Below are 18,705 nucleotides of genomic sequence, written 5' to 3' on the forward strand. Positions count from 1 at the left end.
GCCAGTGTTGGGTTTTGGCCTCCATGTAAACACATGCACATATACCGCCCCCCCCCACTCAATTTTATACTTCTGCAAGGTAATGCAGTACATGGCGATCATATCTTTTACTTCTTAGCATTACCTTGACACTGGAACTATAGGCATAAAAAATATAGTCTATTTGATTAAATTAGTATTGAGTCTGCTGTTACATGGCTTAGAAGGAACAGGAGTTTAGGTTTGTTATGTGAGAGCAGGATACATGTCTAAGTGCATTTGCCTCTGATATTAGATTGGTCCTCTTTCATTTGTTGGCTGTATTTGAGCACTGGGTGCCACACACTGCTCAGTACGGAACATACAGAGAGGCACAGTGCCTGCCTTCTAAGGAAAGCAGTCTAGAGCTGTGTGCATAGGGATGATTGTGTGTCTGTGGGGCAGTGATTGTCCCAGTAACCTAAAGCTCTCATTTTACTGGTGCTGGTCTTTTGTTACTCGTGGCTGATGCTTCAGCCTCAGCTGACCAGAACTGTTGCTCCTGCAGACCAGCTCCGGGAACACTGAAGAGGAGAGAAGAGAAAGTCTTGGTGGATCTGTGGTAGGGAGAATTGAGCAGGCGGTGAACAGCTGGTTAAGGGAATCCAACCATTGGGGAACAAGCAGTTATAGTAACTAGCAATTGAGGAGAAGTTGAGGAATGAGAGAAAAAGAAATACTGGAGACCCAGGTATATGCGGTACAAACTGAAGGTTTTTAAGCCCAGGAGGACTTTATTTTCTGTCTCTCTCACATGCTCACTGTCTGTCTCTGTGTTGCTTGCTATCTGACTCTTCTTGCTCTTACCCTTGCTTTTCTATCTCTCTTCTTGCTTGCTGTCACCCATCTTTCTGTCTCTCTTCTTGCTTGCTGTTCCCCTTGGACCAACCCTAGCATTTTATTTAAAGTGAATTTTTTTTTCAATATGGATTACATCATGAATTTTCTCATCTTTTACAATGAGTAGGGCATTCAAAAATCAACAAAGCAAGAGAACAGTCTAACAAGGAAATACAAAAAGTTCTGTATAATCTACAATAAAGCATACAGCAAAATCCATTTCGAAGCAATTGTCAGTGTAACCTGATTATTATTTTTGAAACAATACTCGGGAAAGTTTAATCATAAATTTTCCTGGGCTAAAGCCATTGTGTTTACAAGATTGTCATAGCAACATCGCTTGAGCTAAATGTTGTCTAATAAAGAAAAAACCTGACTTACTTCCAGTCCTAAACCAACAGGTGTGCTACCTAAGCCTAGGCTAACCTGCAAGGGATCTTCTATTGTAAAATATGTGTAAGGCATAGCATTCCAAGTCCACCTTCACCTTCTATTGCTCTCAAAGCAGATTCTAAAGAAACTTTTCTACAGCTAACAGTGTCTATCCAGGTACTGTTATGTTCAAGGTCTTAACTTTCTTTCAAGCAGTTTCTGCTTGGTTGCTCACAGTTAGAGAAAAAACCTCTATCACTGTCTCAAGCCTTTGGCCAGATGCCTTCTTTCAACATTCTCTGTGGGAAAAGGTTTTCCCTGTATAAATTTCCTTAGGGCTGAGAAATAAAGAGAAAAGACAGTTTTAGGAGAAAAGGCAGATTTTTTAGGAAAAAATTACACCTGGACCATACATAATATTTAAGGGCAGTGTTAATCAGCCGGAGATCTTTGGAACTTTGTCAAGCAAAGCCTCAACAGCTGCTCTGGGTGTCTAGAGATCATGCTGGACAGTCAGAGGTCTCTGGAATGTTGTCGAGCAAAGCCTCTATGACTTGTCCTCATGTCTGTGACACAGAACCACAGAATCTTAATTCAAAATAGCTATCAGCCCTGATACAGTCTTTAAATTTCCCTTGGAAATGTTACAAGCCAGGCCTCCATCCTCTGAACTGCTCTCAACATTTTTTTTTCTTCCAAACTCCTACAGAACATCCCACTGAGCTCTCAACATGGAAGGACTCTTCTAGCCCAAAGTTTCAAAGTTCTTTCACAATCCTCCCCTCATAAACAGTCAGGCCTATATCAGCGATACCCTGTTATGCTGGTACCAACTTTTCACCAAAAATAACTTAAGGAGGAACAGGGTTGTTTGGCTTACGCTTCTACATTGCTGTTCATCACTGAAGGAAGTCAGGGCAGGAACTCAAGCGTGGGGACCCTGCAGGCAGGAGCTGGTGGAGAGGCCATGGCGGGCACTGCTTCCTGGCTTGCTTCTCATGGCCTCCTCGGCCTGCTGTCTTATAGAACCCAGGACCACAAGCCCAGGGCTGACACCCCCCACAATGGGCTGTGCCCTCCCCCATTGAACACTAATTGAGAAAATCCCTTACGTCTGGATTTCATGGAGGCATTTTCTTGACTGAGGCTCCCTCCTCTCTGATGACTACCTTGTATCACGTTGACATAAAACCAGCCAGTACGATAGGGGAGGCTTCTGTGAAAGACCTGAAGCAAGGGAGAGCGTGAGCTATGGAAGCATCAGTGTTGTGTTAACAACTGCTGAGGTAGGAGTCAGTCTTGGGAGGAAGAGGAAGTGCTTGGAGCAGTGTGAGCAGTAGTAGTTAAAGGGACGTGATGGCAGTGATTACATGGCTCAGAGCATGTAGAACTGCGTAGGTAGTTTTAAGGTCTTAATTTTATTTTTGTCTTTCTAAGTAAAATGAGAAATTGAAGGGGTCTAAGAAAAGGAATGACATGGTTTAGCTGACTTCTCAGGATTTCTATAACTGCTATGTTATGAGTAGACTGAGGAGGATATTGAGAGAAGCATAAAAATTAGCTGGGAGATTGCAGTAATTCAGACAAGTAATGTTATTTGAACTGGAGTGGAAACAGTGCAGGCAGTGAAAAATGGTCAGAGGTGAAGCTGGTAGTCTGCTTGGCTGGTAGACTCGTGCAGCATCTTAGAGGGAAGTTAGGGATGGCTAAAGACTTTTGCCTGGGAACCAGACTAAATGAAGCCTGAGAAGCTTGTTGGATTTGTCAACTTGAGGCCTTTGACCTCAGTAAGAGCAATTTGGACAAAGGAGAGGAGATGAACACCCCATGGGAGATTTCAAGAGCGAGAGAGAAAGTCTGGCGTGTGTGACCGCAGGTTACCCTGGGTCTTTACTGTTAAGAGCAGGGAAGAAATGAAGTGTGAACATTCTGGTAGAGGTCAGCAGCTGAGAGGCTTTCTCTTATTCATCTAGGTGTAGACACAGCTGGAAATGACAGCCTTTCACTTTTTAGCAGGCTGTTCTGAGTAGAAAACAAGGGCTTCGGGTGGCCATGCCTAGTTCCTTACTCCCTACTCACAATACGTGCAACTCGTCTTTCCTGAAGTTTATAAGGACAGGATGGGCAAGGAAAATGGGAAAAGTCTGAAGAACTAAACGCAATAAGTATAGTGCTAGTCCTTCATACATATATAACATAGCATGACCCAAACAGAGTTTAGAAAAGGAGGGTTATGGGAGGTTTCCTAAAAATGGCAGCCCGAGTTATGAGTATGTCTTTCTAGGATAGGTACAAAGATCATAATAGAAAGTAGATTCCAGGTAAAAAGTGCATAGGCAAGGATACTGAAGCTAGTATGAGTAACTGTTAGCCTTTGCTGGAGCTTAAAGTCTAAGGAAAATAATGTGGGTGAGTAGAAATGTCTGTTAGATAAGCATTCAAAATAAATGGATAATCTTGCTCAGTATAATTTCAATAAAGTTATAGAAGTGAAATATAAGTGACTGAGTAAAAGAGAAATGGGAGCTAGGAAAAGCAATTATTTTTGAAAGTTAAATGTGTGTTATATGGAGAGCAGGTAGAGACTAGAGCAAAACTTGGGTTAGGGAGAATTTTTGAGAAATACAGAGATCTGAATAGGTTTCTTATTCATGACAGAGACTGATACAGAGAGTTAATAAAAATGCTGGAAGAGAATAGGCTACAGGAATTAGACGATAAGAAGCCGTGACACCACACATGGTGGGAACGTATCTGGACTTACCTACTGAAGCTTGAAAGAAGGAAGGAAGGAAGGAAGGAAGGAAGGAAGGAAGGAAGGAAGGAAGGGCACATTCAGACACAGTGCACTAGGAAAAAGAATAGAAAATCAAGGTAGACAGACTATTTATGAAAAAAATGTATATACCAGCGTATACAGTTGTAATAGCTCAGTATTGGCCAAGCAGAGATTGAGGGTTTGGGGAGAATGTTGAAACTTAAATAATTACTGAGAATATTGATGGTGAGGGCCTTAGTCTAACAAAGAAAGTCTCAAAGATGATCCTGAGTGCTGAAAACCCAGACACTTGGAGTAGCTCAAATCTATGGAGACTTGTGCTCCTGTTCTAGCACTGTACAGAAGGACAGGCGTGAGGAAACACTGCATACTGATCTGGAATTGGTGTTTGTGGGGTGGCTGCCTGGGATATCTTGCGGTGACAGGAAATGAAGGATGTGTCTGCAGAATAGTTTGTTTCCATGTATGAGGTTTAGAAAGAAAAGCTAGGCTAAAGTGAATCAACCAGAAGGAAACTGCAGTGACTGGCACTGAAGACGAGGTCATGAAGTGGAAGCTAGGAAGTTGTGGTTACAGAGTAAGACAGTCGTACTTTTCAGCTTTCAAAATTTCAGATTATTGCAAAACCCCAGGCATGAGTGAATTCAATATAGAATGGGTTCTGTCCAAGAGTTAAGGGGATATGAATGTTGAGGATGTACTCTTAATTCTGTATGTATTTTATATTTTGTAGGAAGTTTGCAGAAATTAAGACAAAGACTAAATCAGGTCTCAATTCTTCACTGAAAGAGGTAGGGATTTACAGATAGCAGTAAACTGTAGAGGGTAGAATACATGAGAGTACATACTTCAAACCCAGCACGAGGGTTTCATAAGAGGATGGTGTCAGTGAGAAAAGCAGGGAAGAGAGGGAGATGGGAAAAAATGGAATCTGCATAGGGAAAACCAGACTTCAATGGAGAATGGAAGCAATGGCTCCTGCAGAAGGCTTTGGCCTGGAGCTTGGATTCCAGAAGAGTAGGAAAATGTGGTGAGAGGGGTTCTTTGTGGAAGGAAAAAAGCTGAGAGCAAGTAGGTAATGTGGCTTTTCATGACTAAAGCTTAGAGGAATGAGAAGCAAGCTTGAAAATGACTGAATTGTAAATATTTTAATTCTAACACAAATCATTAAGGGTGCTGGGTGTCTACTTGTCACCAGCATTCCATGGGCTACTGTCAGGCTGGGCCTTGATTCTGAGTAGACACCTACTGTTAGGAAGGAAGTGGGCATTGTGGATGTGATCTAGTCCAGCGTGTTCTGTGTGATATTTAGGAAGAGAAGGGCTTTTCCTGATGTACAGTCGTCCTACTGGGTATGGAAGTGAGCTTGCACATGTGCCCATGTGTGAGAGGATAGTGGTTTTTGGGGGAGGGAGTAGTTCAAGACAGGGTTTCCCTGTATAGCCCTGGCTGCCGTGCAACTTACTCTGTAGACCAGGCTGGCCTTAAACTCAGGGATCACCTCTGCCTCCCGAGTGCTGGGATTAAAGTGTGCACCACCACACCCAGCTGGACTCATTCAGTAATTATCTTAGAGCATCTGTGTAATGTGCCTTGGATATATATCAATAAATAAGAACGATAACATCCTCGTATTTATGTAGCATATGTTCTAATGGGAGATTGAAAGAGGTATATAAACATGAGAGAAAGAAATGTAGTGTGTTGAGGGCTCCAGTACAGTGGAAAAGCCAGTGTATAGAGTATTGCAGAAGGCTACAGTTGGAAGTGTAATGATTAGGGCAGCTTGATCTAGAAGGGGACATTTGAGCAAACAGTTGAAGAGGGAGGGAGGGAATCACCTGGTTGTTAGGGAAACATTTAAGAGAACAAAGGCTGTGAGGTAGGAATGTGCTTGTTGCATCACAGACTGAGTCCCATGGATCTAAAACATCAGAAACATGGGAAGTACAGCCAGAGTATTAGGAAAACTGTGCTGTAAACTTTTAGTTAAATTCATGTTGATAAATAATGTAATTAATGTAGTTATTAAGTATGTGGTTTTAATTAATTTACCACAATAAATTGTGATAGTTTTTAAGATGTAGGACTAACACTTTGGATGATTAAAATTATTATTAGTCATTTCATGTTTAAGGAACAGCTTTTTAAGTTTTTTATCCTTAAAATAGTAGTTTAATTCTTTACAGAATGATTTGGAACAAGTGTTACGACAGATTGGGGATAAGGACCAAAAGATCCAGAACCTTGAAGCCTTACTACAGAAGAGTAAAGAAAATATTTCCTTACTAGAAAAGGAAAGAGAAGACCTTTATGCCAAAATTCAAGCTGGTGAAGGAGAGACTGCAGTTCTTAACCAGCTGCAGGAGAAAAACCATGCATTGCAGCAGCAGGTACGTTCATAAGCTGGATACAGCCAAGTTTAAACCCCTGTGGTTGGTTGGTTGGTTTTTCTGAGACAGGGTTTCTCTGTGTAGCCCTGGCTGTCTTGGACTCACTTTGTAGACCAGGCTGGCCTCGAACTCATAGAGATCTGCCTGCCTCTGCCTCCCAGTTGCTGGAATTAAAGGCATTTGCCACTGTGCCTGGCTAAATACCTATGAGTTATATTAAGTGTTTTATAAAAAATAATTCATCATCCTGGCTTTTCTGACTTGTTTTAACATGTTATTTTTATATTGTAATATTTATCATCAAGGTAGGTCTCTGTTTATTGAAGGTCTGTACAATGCTTTGATAAGAGATGTCCTCAGTTCATGTGCCCAGGAGGTAACTTATTGCCTACATGACAAGTAAGTTACTTCCCCTAGTTCACTGGAAAGTAGAGATGTGACTGATGGCACATACTTGCCTCCTGGCATTTTGTGATGTTTAAAAAAAAATGAGTAACAAATTAATAAGTTAAATGTAGTACTCAAGTATTTGCTATTATTTAAGTATTGCATAATATTTAAAACTCAATGATTATTTATATTTTGATAATATATTTGTCTTTGGGTAATATATAGTTTCCTAATAGTTTTAATAAATTTTTATTCCAAGATTTATATAAAGTTTAAAAGAAATGTACAAAAACCTTAACTGAGGCTGGCCTCCAATTCATTTTTGTCCACCCTTCGCTTTCTGAATGCCACCATATCTGGCTACACATGCTGTTTTATTTATTTTTGTTTGTTTGTTGAGATAGAGACTCGCTATTGTGGCTCTAGCTGGCTTAGAACTTTCTATGTAGACCAAGTTTATCTTCTGCCTCTGAGAGTTGGGATTTTAGGGAAATGCTGCCATGATGAGCTCCAAGTTGGTTTTGAAGAATTTTTATGAGGATTTCACTAGCCTAATTTTTATGAAGCATTATTTACTTATCTACAATGTGACTACAAGTCCTTGTGAAGCTAGTGTACTGAAAACACTCTTTACTGTGATTGTATCGATAGTTAACCGGGTGTGCACCTTTATAAAATCTCAAATTTTATACTTAAGTTAGATGAATTTTATTGCATATCAATTCTAGTTGAGTAGAGATGAATTAAAGATAATATATCTGCACTTGATGTTCTTAGGAATTTTGACTTGTTAGCTGTGAAAAGTCTAAGTATTGTTACTTCAAGAACCTTGAAATTACCTGTTACAGAGCAGTTCAGTATTCTAATGGTACTTAGATTCGAGTGTCTTCATTTTTGGTGTGATTTGCAAACTTTGTAATTAGACACTCTCTTGTGTAATAGCTAACTCAACTAATGGAGAAGTTGAAGAATCAGTCAGAAAGTCATAAACAAGCCGAGGAGAATTTGCATGACCAGGTACAGGAACAGAAGGCACATCTTCGAGCTGCACAGGACCGCGTTCTTTCCCTAGAAACCAGTGTCAGTGAACTAAGCAGTCAGCTAAATGAAAGCAAGGAGAAAGTATCTCAGCTTGACATACAGGTAATGTGCTGTTTAATGAGTGTGTATGCATAAAGCATCAGTTTTAGACCTTACATGTTGCACATTGGCTTTGCTTTACGCATTAGTGGAGAATCAGAATACAAATTAAGTTATGTAGTTTCTTGTGTCCACAGATATTTTTGTTCTTTCTCCTCGTGCAAAGGTGATTTCTGCAATGTAATTCTTGATTCCTACTTCCAAGGTACTTCCTAGTAGGGTGGTCATCACAGCATGAAGGTAAATTCCATGTCCACGGCTACATCGTGAGCCTGTTCCTAGTGCCTTACTGTCGTGACGGCCTTAGTGCCTGCATTCCAACAGTGTGGCTTGCAGCGATGGCAAGACCTCTGATCTCCGTGAGTGTAAAGGGCCTGGAGATGCCCTGCCACCTCGCCATTGGCCCATTCTAAGACTACAGTGTAACTATTACTCAGTACCCTCAAATCCTCACATAGTTCATAACTTTGGAAAATGTCACGTATACTTTGAAGTATTTCCTGATTTTCCATTCCTCAGATAGATGAACTGCTATATGTAAATGAAGCTGATTTGCACTAAAGTAAGTGATACGGTGGTCAGTGAGTAGTCTACTTCCTGTTAGTTAAAGTGTAGCTCTCCCTAGTTCTCACTTCAGCTCAGTACAGGGATCTACCTTATGCAGCGTATCTCTGCGAAGATTAAGTATTGAGTTATTGAGAGATAATTATATGGATGTTTTCTTTCTGTTTAAAATTGTCTGTATTTTATATTTGTTGTGTTAACTGATACTTCTCTTCATTTAGCTAAGTATCATTTTAACTCTTCTAAAAATATTTTAATTTCAAATGTATTTATATTTTTTCTACTTTTTGCTTTTCTTACTAGAGATAATTGTGCTAAAGTTATTTCATTATTACTTTTAATAAAGAGGGCATAACTCATTTGATTATTTTTCAGTGTTATGTAGAAAGCCTGAGTTTTTTTCCTTTTTTTAAAATTAATTAATTCATATTACATCTCAATAGTTATCCCATCCCTTGTATCCTTCTATTCCTCCCTCCCTCCCATTTTCCCCCTACTCCCTTCCCCTATGACTGTGACTGAGGGGGACCTCCTCCCCCTGTATATGCTCATAGGGTATCAAGTCTATTGTTGATGGCCTGCTATCCTTTCTCTGAGTGCTACTAGGCCTCCCCATCAAGGGGAGGTCATCAAATATAGGGCACCAAAGTTCATGTGAAAGTCAGTCCCCACTCTACACTCAACTGTGGAGAATGTCCTGTCCATTGGCTAGATCTGTGTAGGGGTTCGATGTTTACTGCATGTATTGTCCTTGGCTGGTGCCATAGTTTGAGCAGGACCCCTGGACCTAGATCTGCCCATCATAATGTTCTTCTGGTAGGTTTCTAGGACCCTCTGGATCCATCTATTTCCCTATTCTCCCATGCTTCTCTCACCTAAAGTCCCAATAGGATGTCCTCCCTTCTGTTCTACTTTCCTGGTAAGTGAAGACTTTCATGGGACATGCCACTTGGGCTAGTGTGCAGATATAAGTGAGTATATACTATCTGAGTCTTTCTGCTTCTGGGTAAACTCACTCATTATGATCATTTCTAGTTCAATCCATTTGTCCACAAATTTTGGAAATTCCTTGTTTTTAATAGCTGGTCCACCTAGCTCAGAGAGAGCACACGCAACCAGCAGTGCCAAATGGGCCCACATTGGATCAGAGCGCAGGAGACAGAGCCTGAAGATCTGAGCAGTTAGAACACAGCTTGGACACTCCACACAGCCCCAGCAGGATCTCCCACACTCTCGGGAGAGGCTGGACACCCCTGAGGTGTCTATACGCTCGTCTGAAAGGCGCCAATAGCTCAGTGGGCCGAGGTCTGGACTACAGGGCCGTAGGAAGTGCAGGCAACTGGGAGCAACTTGTCGGGCCAGAGCTTGCCAGCCTCATCTGAGACCCACAACAGCTGGCCTGAGTTGCAGCACTGACATGAAAGGGACCAGTAAAAAGCCGGAGGGTTTAAGTATGTGATTTCTTGGATTTTAAAGAACGTCAAAAGTAAACTCGTTGCAGGAGAAGTTATATGGAAAGAGTGGATTTCAAACAGACTTCTAGTTTGTTTTATTGCTTGGACTCTGTTCTGAAATCCTTCATCTTTGGAATCATCGTTTTTATTGGTTTTTGTTTGCTCGTTTTGGTTTTTCAAGACAGGGTTTGGCTGTGTGTCCTTGGTAGTCCTGGAATCCACTCTGTAGACCAGGCTGACCTCAAACTCAGAGTACCTCTGCCTCCGAGTTCTGGGATTAAAGGTGTGCACCACCACTACCCAGCTTAGTGCAGCTTATTGTGATACTGGTAGACTTTGGATGTTTCCTTCTAAAAAATACAATGGCCTTCCCCAGAAAACAGAATGTGCACAAGTTACCTGCCTTTAGAAGATAGGGTGTAAGAGTACAGCACAGACTGGTCTGCAGCTCTTAGTTCTTTTGCCTTTGCCTCTTAGATGCTCAGACCACACACCTGGATCTCCACTTCTGGAACCATTTCCTTCACACAAAGACACAGCACCATGTGTTGATGTCATAGAGCTTTCCTTTCTGTTGTTACCAGACATTCCTAGGAGTGTTCCCTCTTATCCACTTCTGCCTTGGAGATTTTCACATACGTATATTTCTGTGTCTCAGTTATTACTTCATGCCAAAGAACCTAACTTTGGAATAGTTTTGTGACAAAAGCAATGTGTCTTAAGAAAGGGAAAGTCAACAATTAAATATAGAATTAAAATAATTTCTAAATTTTGTTACAGATTAAAGCCAAAACTGAATTGTTACTCTCAGCAGAAGCAGCAAAAACTGCTCAAAGAGCCGATCTTCAGAACCATCTGGACACAGCTCAGAATGCATTACAAGATAAACAGCAGGTAGGAACCTGGCGATGCTTTGGTTGGTATACACACACTAATATTTTCCTTCATGCACACGAAATCGAACATAAGTGGCTATGGTACTTGCATGTTACTTACATTTTAACATTTGTTTGTTGAGGTGTTAATATCTTTGTTATTTAAAACATTTTAAGAAGGAAATGAACCTCTAAGGAAATTGAGGCTGACCATTACCAAAAATTTGACATGGAAAATATCCCCAGTACAAAACTTTTTGAACAACAATTATGAATTTGGAGTTCATAGAACTTTAAATTTCTGATCCCAGACATTAATGTCAACAATTAATAAATGGGACCTCATGAGGCTGAGAAGCTTCTGTAAGGCAGGAGACACTGTCAAGAGAACAAAGCGAAAGCCTACAGACTGGGAAAAGATCTTCACCAACCCTACATCTGACAAAGGTCTAATATCCAAAATATATAAAGAACTCAAGAAATTAAACACCACCAAACCAAATAACCCAATTGAGAAATGGGGCTTGGAACTAAACAGAGAATTCTCAACAGAGGAATATCAAATGGCTGAGAAACACTAAAAGAAATGCTCAACCTCCTTAATCATCAGGGAAATGCAAATCAAAACAACTCTGAGATTCCATCTTACACCCATCAGAATGGCTAAGATCAAAAATTCAAGAGATACCACATGCTGGCGAGGATGTGGGGAGAGAGGAACACTCCTTCATTGCTGGTGGGAATGCAAACTAGTACAACCACTTTGGAAATCTATCTGGTGCTATCTCAGAAAAATGGGAATAGGGCTTCCTCAAGACCCAGCTATTCCACTCCTTGGAATATACCCAGAAGATGCTCCAGCACACAACAAGAAAATTTGCTCAACCATGTTCATAGCAGCCTTATTCATAATAGCCAGAACATGGAAACAGCCTAAGTGTCCCTCAATAGAAGAATGGATAAAGAAACTGTGGTACATATACACTATGGAATACTACTCAGCTATTAAAAACAAGGAATTCCCGAAATTTGTGGATAAATGGATTGAGCTAGAAATGAGCATAATGAGTGAGTTAACCCAGAAGCAGAAAGACTCAAATGGTATATACTCACTTATATCTGCATATTAGCCCAAAGGGCATGTCCCACGAAAGCCTTCACTTACCAGGAAACTGAGACAGAGGGGAGGACATTCTATTGGGACTCTAGATGAGAGAATCATGGGAGAATGGCAAAGTAGAAGGATCCAGAGGGTCCTAGAAGCCTACAAGTAGAACATTATGATAGGCAGATTTGGGCACAGGGGTCCCGCTCAAACTAAGGCACCAGCCAAGGACAATACAGGCGGTAAACCTTAAACCCCTACCCAGATCTAGACAATGGACAGAACATTCTCCACAGTAGAGTGGAGAGTGGGATATTACTTTCTCACATACTCTGATGCCTTATATTTGACCATGTCCCCTGGAGGGGGAGACCTGGTGGCACTCAGAGGAAGGATAGCAGGTTACCAAGAAGAGACTTGATACCCTATGAGCATATACAGGGGGAGGTAATCCCCCTCAGGAACAGTCATAGGGGAGGGGAGTAAGGGGAAAATGGGAGGGAAGGAAGAATGGGAGGATACAAGGGATGGGATAACCATTGAGATGTAACAAGAATAAATTAATAAAGGGAAAAAAAAGAGTTATTAACCAGTGAAATCTATATTCCAACCTAAAGTCTCAAAATTCTAGTCCTAAGCATTTCAAATGTAAGAAATACTCTACCTGTATATAAATATAACACTGTACCAGAAAATGTTCAGGCTCCTTAAGAATCAGGTACAAATGGAGACAGCAATGGGATACATTTGCCACTAGAGCAGGAAACTCTGTGTGTGTGTGTGTGTGTGTGTGTGTGTGTGTGTGTGTGTGTGTGTGTTTATATGTGTGTGTATGTATGTATGCATGTATATGCATCGTGTGTGTTTCAAGAACTTAAGAATTGGTTGGGAAATGAGGTCAGGAGTCTGAAGGATGAGCAAAAGAAAGTATTTTTTAAAATGCCATAATGAAACTATTACTTTACTTGCTAATTAAAAATAGAATAACTTTTTAAATTTAGATTTTTCCATATTTTGTAATGTTTTATGCTAGGAGAATAATAGCTATAAAGATTGTATTTGCATTCTGGTACTAAATGCAGGAAGTATAATAGTGATATAAGAATTTAAAGTAGATTAGTAATAACGAGATTGGCTTAAAATGAGTCATACCAATAAGATGGGATTTTATGCAGTTGAATATTATTGAGAAACTATCAAAGTTTTATGATAAATTGTTGTGATAAAAATAAAGAAATTTAAAATAAAATAGTACGCAAGTAGGAGTCTATTTTTATTTTATGTATGTAATTATTTATTCACTTACTTTTGTGCTGGAGGTCAAATCCAGGGCCTTGCACCTTCTAGGAATGGTATCTCCTATTGCTCTACGACCTCAGGCTGTTGTTACCAGTTTATAAAACAAGTAGAAAAGAAACTAATGTGCAGAGAAGACTAGAAGGAACGTTATCAAGGTGGTCACACCGGTCACCCATGGGGAGCAGACTTAATATTAATACTTACTGCATTCTTCCTGAGAAACAGGGTATTCTGGGGACTTACTTAAGCAAGGGTAACAACACAATACTCTTAGAATATAATTTCTAAGCAGTGCTTTGAAAGTAGAAAACATTCAACTGTAGTGTTACATTTATTAACTTATTTAATGATCTGTCATATCTTTAACATTTATATAATATTTCTAGGAAATTATTAAGACATTGTCAACTGGCAGGGAGGTAGCTCAGTGGCATAGTTTGTACCCAGCATGTCTGAGGGCCTGGGTTTGAGCTAGTCACTAAGGGTTGGAGAGTTGGCTCAGGGGCTAAGAGTCCTCACTGCTCTTGTAGAGGACCTGGGTTCAGTTCCCAGTGTCCACATGGCAGCTCACAACTGACACATACACATAAAATAATAAATCTTAATTTTTTTCACAAAGTAATTTAACTGTTATATAAATAAGCTTAGTGTCTTACATTATGTACAACTTGATTTTCTTTGTTAGTGGATAAAGATAACCTCTAACTTACTGAAGTATCTAAAGTCTTTCTTCAGATGTTTTCTTATATAAAATTAGTTTTCGGTTTTACTTTCACTGAATAGCAGGTGCTACAACTTTTCTTGAAATGTGTTTTCCTCAGGAGTTAAATAAGGTTGGTGTGCAGCTGGATCAGGTGACTGCGAAGCTGCAGGAGAAGCAGGAGCTGTGCAGTCGGCTGGAGAGCCACCTGAAGGAATACAAGGAGAGACAGCTCTCCTTAGAGCAGAAGGCTGAAGACTTGGAAGGTCAAATTAAGGTGTGTATAAAAATAGTTGAGTTTGTCATTTTCCTGCACAGCAGCATTGGAGTCTGATGACCTTCACAAAGTCAAAGACCTTTAAGTAACAGAGAAAGGTGAAATGGTACAAAAATTTAAAAATTACTTTATCAATTAATTTTTAATTCTATCTTTATTTTCAATTCCTTCATTAATGGGTAGCTTTTATATATAACAATTAGCGTAGTGGTGGTTTATTGTAAAATGTAAAATATTTCCAGGATACACCAAACAGTATAAGTGTGTGGTTATAGAATCTCTTCTCTCCCTTAATTTTTCCATTTCCCTACAACTTCTTCCAGTGTAATTTCTCAGCTATGGTTCAGTGTTTTCTTTTAAAAACTTTGTGTACCCTTTGGAGTTATATACCCTTTGTAGTCGAGATGACAGATTAGATAAGGTTGAAAAGAATAATAAAGTAAACAGAGCTCTCGTCTGGAGCCTTTCTCAAGTAGTTGTAATTGAAAGAAAACTCTAGGGTACTGTCACAGTGCTTGACTGTAGAAAAACCTTATACTGTGCATTTCAAAAAGTTAGAAACAATGATACTTTGAAAGTTTTCAGCACAGATAAAAGGCAAATGAGTTATATCTAACATGATTTAAGCATAATATTATTAACTACCTTATCAGCATGCATAATGTCTGTATTTTTGTGTTTTGTTTAAAAAATAATTGAGTGAAGGCCGGGGAGCCTGCTCACGTAAGCTTGAGGACCTGAGCTTGGAGACCTAGGACCATGTTGAATGTCAGGGTGGTGGCTGGGCCTGTGACATCAGTACCACATAAACTGTCAGGTGTGGTGGCAGGGCCTATGATGTCAGGACCACATAAAATGTCAGGCGTGGTGGCAGGACCTGTGACATCTGTGCTGGGAGGAGAGGAAGGAGGGTCCCTGGGACTTGGGCGTGGCCAGTAGGGCTCTATCTGCAAAGTTTATGTTCAGTGAGAGACTCTGTCTCAGAAAATAAGATGAAGAGTGATTGAGAAAGACACTCAATTTTGACATTTGTCCTCCAAATGCACACACACACACACACACACACACACACACACACACACACACACAGATTATAATAGAAAACACATTTCTTCTATTTAAACCTATGTGTAGTAGTTTCATTTTATAAGTTTGAAAAAAAATCAGACACGTAGAAGGATGTATGAAATGCCCAGTACACTATAAAGAAGAGTAATATAAGCCAGCCAAGACACTAAAGAAGCAAAGTTGGGAATTTTAAGTGCTGTATATTTAGGGTCAGTAGGTGTCAATTTGAGGACTACATGACAAATCTATTATGTTAAGTATCTTGTTATTTTATGGTTGTTAACTGCATATATGTAGGTAATGTATTTTAAATTGGTATAGACATGACCTGTGAGGAACTCCAAAGAATCATTAGGTCTTACTTCAAAAGCCTATATGCCACAAATTTTGAAAACCTAAATGAAATGGACAATTTTCTTGATAGATGCCAACTACCAAAATTGAATCAAGATCAGGCAAACAAATTAAATAGTCCTGTGTCTCCTAAGGAGACTGAGGCAGTCATCAAACATCTTCCAACCAAGAAAAGTCCAGGACCCAATAGATTCAGCGCAGAATTCTACCAAACCTTCAAAGAGCTAATGCCAATTCTCTTTCAACTATTCCACAAAATAGAAACAGAGGGAACACTACCAAACTCATTCTATGGGGCCACAGTCACCTTGATACCTAAACCACAGAAAGACTCTACAAAGAGCATTTCAGACCAATTTCTCTTACAAATATTGATGCAAAAATACTCAATAAAATACTCACAAATGAAATCCAAGCCTATTCTAGATTCTCTGACAGACCTCAAGCAGAACAACTTCCTCATTCAGTGATGCTTTCAGGATGGGTTTTTATAAATTGATAAGCTATTTTGTATATTTTGTCAATAACAGTTTGAAAGCAGACACATGCTATAATATTTAATAATCGATTAGTTATGGTCAGAGTTCAAATGGAGGCTTACTCTACCCACAGAAACTAGAAGCTGACTCTCTCGAAGTTAAAGCAAGCAAGGAGCAAGCTTTGCAGAGTCTACAGCAGCAGCGGCAGCTGAATGCAGACCTAGAGCTGCGAACTGCAGAGCTGAGTAAAAGGCTTGAGGAGGAGAAGGAAGTGTAAGCTGACCGCCTTATGTCTCTAAGGTTTTGATTGCTCACACTGTTCTTGGAGATTCAGAGTCATGCAGTGTTGTGTTGTATTGGTGTGTGTGTGTGCGCACGCACACGCACTGGTTTTATATACTAATGTTAATGTCAATGAAAAAGCCATTTTTCCTTGGTTAAAGTTAACCTCATTTTCTGTTGTTCACTTAGTTCTATAAAATCTTAGTCACTTTTCAGCAGTGATATGCTACCGGTTTCTCTTGAGTATTCATTCAGTTTGAGTTGTTCACCAGTTCGAAATAGTTAATATAAAAAATTTCAGTATAGGAATGTGTATATGTATCACTTAAAAACAGCCAAGTTTCTGCTCTGATGTACTATACTAAGTACAGGATGGATTTTTACTCATTAAGAATGATTTTCCTTTAAACTTTGTAATGGATTTTTTCCAGCTTTGATGTTATTGAGTACTTAATTTTCTTTCTTTTGTTGTGATGCAATACTAAAAGAAAACTGGGGAGGGAAAGGTTTACTACATTTTATGGGTTAGAGTTTATCATCAAAGAAAGCCAGGACTAGAGATCAAGGCAGGACCCTGGAGGCGACAGCTGAAGCAGAGGCTGTGGAGGATGCTGCCTACTGCCTTGCTCCTCATGGCTGCTCAGCCTGCTGTCTCACACAACCTAGGGGCATCTGCCCAGGTTTAGCACTGCCCACAGTGGCCTAGGCCTTTGAAAATCAGTCATTGTAACTGGTCTTTGCTACTTTGTGGGTTATTCTTTTTTTTCTACCCTTTATCTCCCTAGTTTCACTCCCCTACCACTAGATAGGAGAGAAAGAAGGATGCAGGGGAGAGAGAATATGAGATCCTTGAATCTATAAGTTTATATAAAGCTCCCAGAATTTCAAACATCACACAGTCACAGAAACTATTTGCAGCTGGCAGAACCACACCTCTGCTGGAGCACAAGGCAGATCATAGGCAGCTGTTGCTGACAGTCCAAAGCAGCCTCATAGCACCACTCCTGGTATTAAAACAAAAATATATTCTTACAAGATTTCTGTGTTTTTACAGAAACCAAAATTCCAGAATTCCTCACTACAAATCAATCATCAATGAAAGAAAAGAACCACAGGCTTACTCACTAGCCAATCAGATTGGGAACATTTTCTCAGTCAGCTTGTGTCAAGTTGACTGAGAAATAACCAGTACATTGAGTGTAGTGAAAACACCAGAGTTAGTGTGCATTCTTAGAGCTGTAGCTCCTCTTCTCATTCTTACGGCCCATTCATCTGGTATTCAGAAAACCTGGATTAAAAGATCCAAGATAATGCATCTCTTTACAGTCTGCTATATTTGAAGTTAGATAAACCATTTGTCTTTATTTTTGAAGTAAATTGATTCCTTTAAAATATGTTACTACATTATGTTTAATGTTTTGATTCTCAGATTCATGAACTTAAAATATATCTTGTATTTTGAAAGGCAGAGACAGAGATCTATGTATGCCTAGGAAGTAACATGCCAACTCTGTACTTTGGGGAGCCTGGGAAACCTTTGCTGCTTGTTGTAGACACTGTAGTTTTGTTATCCGAGTTTCTCTGATGGCTTGCTGTGGTGGGCAGACCTGAATTACGTCAGGAGTGCAGACAGAGTGGCCCTTGCTGAGGAGCCCATGTGCGTGTGATGAGATGCGCTCAGACAGTTTTCATCCTGGGGCTCTGTAAATTATTTCTCCTGAGCCATATAAAATATTCAAGACTCAGTGACTACTTATGAATAACTTTTAATGATAAATATTACATTATGTTAATTTTAAAAATTCTTTTTAATCCAGAGTATCTCGTACAAAATTGGATCTACAGAATAAATGTGAAGCCTTTGAAAATGTTACACAAACCCTTACTAAGAAAGAAGAAGAAAAAGTTGTCTTGCAGCAAGAATTTGAAAAGTTAAGTCAAGATGCAAAGACACAGCACCAGGAGCTGAGTGACAGACTCCAAGCGGCAGTCACAGACCTGAAAGCAGCGACAGCCCAGAAAGAAGCCCTCGTGGCGGAACTTTCCACAACAAAAGAAAAATTGTCACAAGTTTCTGATTCTTTAAAAAACTCCCAAAGTGCATTTGAGAAAGAGACTCAGAAAGGGAAAGCTGCTGTATTAGACTTGGTGAGCCGCTTATGTTTGCTTTCCTGGGCGGAGGTCGCTGTCCTAATGAAAATGCCCTAGCTGCTGTGTGTGCTGCAGGCTATCCTAATGAAGATGCCCTAGCTGCTGTGTGTGCTGCAGGCTATCCTAATGAAGATGCCCTAGCTACTGTGTGTGCTGCAGGCTATC

The 18,705-nt window shown here is 39.9% G+C and overlaps 1 protein-coding gene across 3 annotated transcripts in view; it reads left to right on the forward strand.

Moving 5' to 3' along the window:
* EEA1 (early endosome antigen 1) overlaps nucleotides 1–18,705 on the forward strand; it is a 114,576-nt gene that overhangs the window by 68,188 nt on the left and 27,683 nt on the right. For all 3 annotated transcript variants that reach the window (XM_084796689.1, XM_084796687.1, XM_084796688.1), the window contains 6 exons: nucleotides 6,199–6,402; nucleotides 7,735–7,935; nucleotides 10,731–10,844; nucleotides 14,051–14,206; nucleotides 16,241–16,380; nucleotides 18,207–18,537. In XM_084796689.1, coding sequence (XP_084652815.1) covers nucleotides 6,199–6,402; nucleotides 7,735–7,935; nucleotides 10,731–10,844; nucleotides 14,051–14,206; nucleotides 16,241–16,380; nucleotides 18,207–18,537 — 1,146 coding nt within the window. The remainder of the gene's footprint in view (nucleotides 1–6,198; nucleotides 6,403–7,734; nucleotides 7,936–10,730; nucleotides 10,845–14,050; nucleotides 14,207–16,240; nucleotides 16,381–18,206; nucleotides 18,538–18,705) is intronic.

The sequence above is a fragment of the Acomys minous genome (genome assembly GCF_964271855.1).
Source record: "Acomys minous genome assembly, chromosome: 9".
Lineage (NCBI taxonomy): Eukaryota > Metazoa > Chordata > Mammalia > Rodentia > Muridae > Acomys > Acomys minous.